This window comes from Tyto alba, unplaced genomic scaffold, assembly GCF_018691265.1.
Source record: "Tyto alba isolate M040663 unplaced genomic scaffold, T.alba_DEE_v4.0 Super-Scaffold_26, whole genome shotgun sequence".
NCBI lineage: Eukaryota > Metazoa > Chordata > Aves > Strigiformes > Tytonidae > Tyto > Tyto alba.
Window position 1 is genome coordinate 22,552,088 of NW_024881300.1, and position 7,072 is coordinate 22,559,159.

At 71.7% G+C, this 7,072-nt stretch overlaps 1 protein-coding gene across 1 annotated transcript; it reads left to right on the forward strand.

Moving 5' to 3' along the window:
* Positions 1-605: 605 nt before the first annotated feature.
* LOC116959496 (B-cadherin-like) lies at positions 606-6,832 on the forward strand. The gene is given in 16 exon segments (XM_042797629.1): positions 606-805; positions 2,742-2,956; positions 3,051-3,161; positions 3,420-3,575; positions 3,685-3,829; positions 3,926-4,101; positions 4,200-4,328; positions 4,442-4,627; positions 4,702-4,946; positions 5,030-5,172; positions 5,375-5,599; positions 5,737-5,955; positions 6,043-6,173; positions 6,285-6,431; positions 6,528-6,560; positions 6,562-6,832. Coding segments are annotated over 16 exon segments (2,598 nt in total). The 5' UTR covers positions 606-648; the 3' UTR covers positions 6,742-6,832.
* Positions 6,833-7,072: the final 240 nt, after the last annotated feature.

Here is a 7,072-nt window from a genome sequence, read left to right on the forward strand (position 1 = left end):
GCGCTGGGTTACTGGGAGCACCGAGGCATCGGGGCGGGGGGGGGCGCACGGAGGAACCGGAGGGTGTCCAGGGTGGTACCGAGGGGTTTCCAGGGGCTACTGGGAACCACCGGGGAGGGTCCGGGGGGTGCCGGAGGCACCGGGGTGTCCCGTGGTGTGCCGAGGGTGCTGGAGGGTGTCCCAGGGGTACTGGTGGGTGTCGCGGGGCACCGGGGGGCACCGCGGGGGTGTCTGAAGGGTAGCGAGGAGTGTTCTCGGGGTGTCCGTGGGGCCTCGAGGGGTACCGAGGGGTGTCCAGGGGTTACTGGGGGGTGCTGGAAGGTGTCCAGGGGGTACCGGGAAGTGTCTGGGGGTGCCGGAGGGTGTCCGGGGGGTACCGAGGTGTACCGGGTGGTACTGGAGGGTGTCTGTGGGATCCCGGGGGGTGTCCAGGGGGTGCCGGAAGGTGTCCGGGGGGTACCGAGAGATCCCGGGGGATGTCTAGGGGGTGTCCTGGGGGTACCGAGGGATTCTGGGGGGGGTGCCGGGGCGGGGCGGTACCTGAGCCGCCGCCGCCTCACCTGGAGCGGCGCGTTGCAGCGGGCGGGGCCGGGCGCGGCGGGCGGTGACCGGAGCGGCGGCGGCGGCGGCGGCGGCAGCGGACGGGCCATGCGGAGGCCGCGGTCCGGGCTCTGCCCGCTCTTCATCCTCCTCCTCCTCCTCCTCCTCCTCCCCCCGCTCCCGCCGGCGGCCGCTGCGTTCGCCGCCCCCCCAGCCCGGCCGTGCGTCCCCCCGGGGCTGCGCCGCGGGCCGCTCCCGGTACCAGGTAAAACCGGCGCCGTCGGGGCGCGGATCTACCCGGGAACCCCCCCCCACCACCCCCGGGATGCGCGGCGGGGGGCGGGGGGGGGGGCACCGGCCGGGATCGGGGTGCCCCCGGCGGGGGCGGGCGGGGCCCCACCTCGTTCGGCCCCTCTCTGAATCCCCCATCCCCCCCCCAGTTTGTGGGGCTGGCCATGGGGCTGGCGATGGGGCAGGCTGGACTCCCCGGGCCGTGGGGCTGCGTCCTGGGGCGGGTTGTGGGGCTCGCTGTGCCGCCCCCCCCCCCCCCCCCCCCCCCCCGGGCCGCGGGATCGGTGCTTTTCGGGGGAGCTGGCCCTACACAGGGTGCGGGGCTGGTCAGGGTCCCCGGCGGGTGGGGCTGAGCCATGGGGCGAGCCCTTCCCTGTGTGGGGGGCCAGCTGGGCTCCTGCGTTACAGGGATGTGGCCCTCCCCGGGCTATGGGGTCGGGGCATGGGGTTGCCCCTTCCCAGGGTTGGGGGTGCCCCTCAGCGGTGGAGCTGAGCCGTGGGGCTGGTGGGGGCTGATGCCAGTGCCGGTGCCTCTGGTGGGGCACCCACTGGGACCGGGCTGGGTGGGCGCCCAGTGCTGGGCTGGCCGTGAGGCTAGTTGCCCCGGGGCCACCTTTCTCCACCCGTGGGCAGGAATACGGTGCCGTGGGCTGCAGGATCTGGCTGGCCTGAGCCGGGCTGGTGCTGGGAGCGCCGGGGCCTGTTCGCCCCGTTGGCTCGGTGGGGGTCCCGGGGGAGCGGGGCTGCTCGGGATCCGCGGCCGGAGCCAGCGCTCGGCTAATGGCTGCGGAGCGCTAAAAGCGATCCTTGATGGGAAACGCTCTCGCCATGCCGGGAGAGGCCTTGACCTTCGCCAGCCTCGGACGCCTCATCCTGCTCCCATCGGCCGGGCGGCTCTTTGCCGGGAGCGGGGCTGGGTTCCGCCGGCCCCCCCCGCTGCGGGCAGGGGTTGGGGGGCCGGCCAGGCCACCGTGCAACCCCTCTTTTCTGTGGGCATCGTGGGGGCTGGGTGCCACGCGGGGGTCTGCACGGGGAAGGGGGCACCCCAAAGCCACGGCGGGGTCTGGCCTCCCCCCCCACACCCCGCTCTCCGAGGGCGGATGGGGCCAGGGTGAGGACCCCAGACCCAACCGCCCAGCCCTTCTGTGGGGAGCAGCAGGTTGCCCCGGTTGGGGAGCGGGGCCGGGGGCTCCCAGTGCCCCAACCCCACTGGCCGGGGGCTCCCAGTGCCCCAGCCCCACTGGCCGGGGGCTCCCAGTGCCCCAACCCCACTGGCCGGGGGCCCTTCTGGCCCCACTGATGTCCCTTATCGCAGCCATCGTGGCTGGGAGGGGCCCTTGGCGCTGCCCTCCGGGCACTGCTGCTGCGTCAGCCCCGGGGACTCGCTCCCCACCCCGCTGTGGGGCACAGCTCTCCTTGCCCCTCTCCACATCTCTCCCCTGTTCCCACAGTCCCGTCCCCCCCCCCCCCCCCCCGTCCCCCCCCCCCCAGCCCCATTCTGGGCCACTCGGCCTCCGGAGCTGGTTGAGCTTCGTTAATCCCCTAATCCTGCCTCCCGGCTGGGGGTGCGGGGGCCTGGGCCACATCCAGAACAGGGGGTGGATGCAGCGTGGTCCTGAGGAGGGGGGACACACACCCCCACACCCACACCTGGTGCCGTGCCCCATTTCATGGCCATGGAGGGGCTGGGAGCCCCGAGGGGGGTGACACAGCGGGTGGGGGGGCTGGGGCAGGGCTCTGCCTGCCCAGGAATTTCCCGTCATCTCCGAAACAAAGCCGAAACCTCCCGGCATCCCCTGCCCGCTCTGCCTCGGGAGGGGTGCGGGGTGGGGGGGTGGGGGGGGAGCACGCGGGGTCCTGGGGCTGCTGGCCCCCCCATCAGCCACCCTGACCCCCCCACCCTCTGGCAGCGAGCTCCAGAGGCTGTGTGGGGCCGTACGGGACCGAGGAGCTCGACGTCGGGGCGCAGGAGGATGGGGGCCTCGTGCGGCTGCCGGGGGTGGGCAGGGTGCTCGCCGTCCCCCCCCGGGATGCCGTGTCCCCCCAGGATGTCATCCCCCCCCGGGGTGACACTGGCCAGCCAGACCCTGCCCCAATTCCCGTGCGGAGCAGGCGTTCCCCCCAGGTAACGGTGACTGGCTGCCCCCCCATCCCTACCCCGACCCCCCCCCCCCCCCCCGTGCAGCTGCACCCTCACCCCCCCCCCCCAAATCCCACAGGAGCTCCCCGGGGTTCGTGCTGCTCCCAGGAGGCGGAAGAGGGACTGGGTGATCCCCCCCATCAAAGTTCCCGAAAATGAGAGAGGTCCCTTCCCCAAAAAGCTGGTTCAGGTATGAGGTGGGGGGGGTGGGGGGGTTTGGGCTGGGCTGGGGGTCCAGGTGCGGATTTGGGTGCTGGGGGGGGGTCCATCACCCCTGCGTCTGGGCCAGGGAGGGGGGGGGGGGGGGGCTGGGGTTAGTTGTGCACATCGAGGGTAGGAGCGACGCTGGCGGTGGCCGTCCCCCCCCGCATCGGGGCAGGGTGCGATGCTGCTGGGGGGGGGTACTGACCCCCCCCACCCCTCCCACCCCCACCGTGTCCCATCCCAGATCAAATCCAACCGGGACAGAGACACCAAGATCTTCTACAGCATCACGGGGCAGGGGGCGGACGCCCCCCCCGAGGGCGTCTTCACCATCGAGAAGGAGTCGGGCTGGATGATGGTGACGCAGCCGCTGGACCGGGAGGAGATCGACAAATACCACGTAGGTCCTTGCCCGGGGCGGGGGGGGGTCACAGCGGTGCTGGGGGGTCACCACCACCCACACACACCCCCCCCCCCCCCCCACCCCAGCTCACCCCTCCGCCTCGCAGCTCTTCTCCCACGCCGTATCCGAGAACGGGAAGCCGGTGGAGGAGCCGATGGAGATCATCGTCACCGTGACCGACCAGAACGACAACAAGCCCCAGTTCACGCGGGAGGTTTTCCGGGGCTCCGTGCCCGAGGGCGCTTTGCCGGGTAAGACCCGGTGCCGCCGGAAAGCTCTGCCTCCCCCCCCCGTGGGTGCCCCGTCCCCTCCGCCCACCCCGCTCACCGGGACGTCCCCGTCCCCAGGCACCTCCGTGATGCAGGTGACCGCCACGGACGCGGACGACGCGGTGGAGACCTACAACGGCGTCCTCGCCTACTCCATCCTCAGCCAGGAGCCGCGGGAGCCCCATCCCCACATGTTCACCGTCAACCGGGCCACCGGCACCCTCAGCGTCATCGCCAGCGGCCTCGACCGGGAGGTGGGCTCGGCGGGACGGTGGGGCGGGCGGCCCCGGCCCCCAGCAGGGTTAGGGGGTGGGGCTGACGGGGCGTCTGTCTGTCCGTCCGTCCGTCGCAGCGCGTGCGGGAGTACACGCTGACCGTGCAGGCGGCCGACCTGGACGGCGAGGGGCTGACCACGACGGCGCTGGCCGTCGTCGAGATCGCGGACGTCAACGACAACGCCCCGGAATTTGACCCCAAAACGGTAACGTGAGGACTCCCACGCCTCTCCCCACATCCCCCCCCCCCCCCCCCCACCTCGGTGGGACCCCACAGGCTGGTGCCCGCCGGGCTGCGGCGCTGACGGTGCCGCCGCAGTACGAGGGCTCCGTGCCGGAGAACGAAGCCGGGCGGGAGGTGGCCCGGTTGACCGTCACCGACCTGGACGAGCCCAGCACGCCGGCGTGGCGAGCCGTCTACTCCATCCTGCGCGGCAACGAGGGAGGTGCCTTCGCCATCGCCACCGACCCCGCCAGCAACGAGGGCGTCCTCCGCACCGCCAAGGTGCGCGCGTCCCCCCGGCCGCGGCCCCCCTCTTCCTCGCCGCCGGCTGCTGCCCGTCCCCTCCCCTCTCCCAGGGTCTGGACTACGAGGCCAAGAAGCAGTTCGTGCTCCACGTGGCCGCCGCCAACGAGGCCCCGTTCGCCGTGAAGCTGCCGACGGCCACCGCCACGGTGACGGTCAACGTGGAGGATGTCAACGAGGCGCCCGTCTTCGACCCACCGGTGCGGCTGGCCCAGGTGCCGGAGGACGTGCCGCCGGGGCAGACCCTCGCCTCCTGCACGGCCCAGGACCCCGACAAGTACCAGGGGCAGAGGATCAAGTGAGCGGGGTTGGGGTCTTGGGGGGGGGGGGGGGCACCCCGCCGCCCGCTTGCCAGAGCACCAGCTCCCCTCTGCCCCCCAGGTACCTGGTGGGGCACGACCCGGCGGGTTGGCTGGCCGTGCACCCCGAAAACGGGCTCGTGACGGCACGGGACCACCTGGACCGCGAGTCGCCCTTCGCCAAGAACAGCACCTACGCCGCCATGCTGCTGGCGGTGGATGACGGTGAGGGCGGTGAAAGGGGCCCTTGTTCTGCCGGCCCATGTGAGGGACACGTGCTGCCGACACTGGGAACCGCATCCCCGGCTCCGGCACGGAGGGGGCTGCCTCTCCCCACCCCTGCTTGGTGCATCCCCGTCCCCGGGAGGTTTTGGGGAGCACACCCCCCCCCACCCCCCCCCATTTCCAGCGTCGCTCCTCCCCGCAGGCTCGCCGCCCGCCACGGGCACCGGCACCTTGCTCCTCACCCTGCTCGACGTGAACGACCACGGCCCCGAGGCCGAGCCGCGGGACGTCACCGTCTGCAACCGCAGCCCCCAGCCCCAGGTCCTCACCGTCACCGACCGCGACCTGCCCCCCAACACCGGCCCGTTCCGCGCCGAGCTCAGCCACGGCTCGGGGGACAGCTGGGCGGTGGAGGTCGGCGATGAAGGTAACGCCGGCGGCGAGGAGGGGGATGGCACACACGCACACACACGTTTGGTGGGAGGCAGGCTGCGGCGTTACCGGCGCGCGCGCGCGCGCGTGTGTGTGTGTGTCCCCTTGCCGCCAGCCGCCCGTCTCGTGCAGGTGACACCGTCACCCTGCGGCTGGTGGCACCGCTGGAGCCGGATCTTTACAGCGTCTACCTGCGGCTCCTCGACCGGCCCGGCAAAGCCCAGCTCACCGTCGTCACCGCGCGGGTCTGCGACTGCGAGGGGCCGGCGCAGGGTTGTCCCCAGAGACCCCAGCCCGCCACCAGCTTGCCCTTCGTCCTCGCCACCCTGGGCGCCCTCCTGGCTTTGCTGCGTGAGTTGGGGGTTGGGGAGGGGGGGGGGGGTGGGGTGGGGTGGGGGGGTGTCCCCGCTGACGCTGCTGCTCCCCCCCTTCCCCAAGTCATCCTGCTGCTGCTGCTGCTCTTCGTGAGGAGGAGGAAGGTGACGAAGGAACCGCTGCTGCTGCCCGAGGACGACACACGGGACAACATCTTTTACTACGGGGAGGAGGGCGGCGGGGAGGAGGATCAGGTGGGTGTGCTGGGGGGGGGGGACAGGGGTGGGGGGGGTTCAGTGCCACCATGGGCAACCTGACCGTGCCCCTCTCCCCCGTGTGTGGGTGTGTGTGTGTCCCCCACACAGGACTACGACCTGAGCCAGCTGCACCGGGGTCTGGACGCCCGCCCCGAGGTGCTGCTCCGCAACGACGTGGCCCCCACCCTCCTGCCGGCCCCCCAGTACCGGCCCCGGCCCGCCAACCCCGACGAGATCGGAAACTTCATCGACGAGGTGAGCCCCGGCCCCAGGCGGTGCTCGGGGTGGGGGATGAAGCCCCCATCCATACCGGCACCGTTGGGGGTGCTGACCTTTCTGCCCCCCCCCCAGAACCTGAAGGCAGCCGACACGGACCCCACGGCCCCCCCCCTACGACTCCCTGCTGGTGTTCGACTACGAGGGCAGCGGCTCGGAGGCCACCTCGCTCAGCTCCCTCAACTCCTCCGCCTCCGACCGCGACCAGGACTACGACTACCTCAACGACTGGGGCAGCCGCTTCAAGAAGCTGGCGGACCTCTACGGCGGGGGGGAGGAGGACGATTAGGACCCCCCAGCCCTGCGGCCACCCCCCCACCCCCCCCATTGCCCCCACGCCTTACAGCTGCCTGTGCCTTGGGGCTGCCCCCTCCCGCCGTGCCCCCCGTCTCGGCGGCAGCCCCCCCACCTTCCCCTCCTGTATTTTTCTTGGTTATATATATATTTTTTTTTTTAATTTTTTTTTTTTTTAAATATATCAAATAAAGGTAGTGTGATGCTCCGGCTGAGGTGAGAGGGTGCTGGTGTAGATTTTAATAAAGGATGTGGGTTTTTTTGTTTTTGTTTTTTTAGATGCTCTGGCCTCTGCGTGGCTTTGTGCCCTGGGAGAGCTCCCTGGG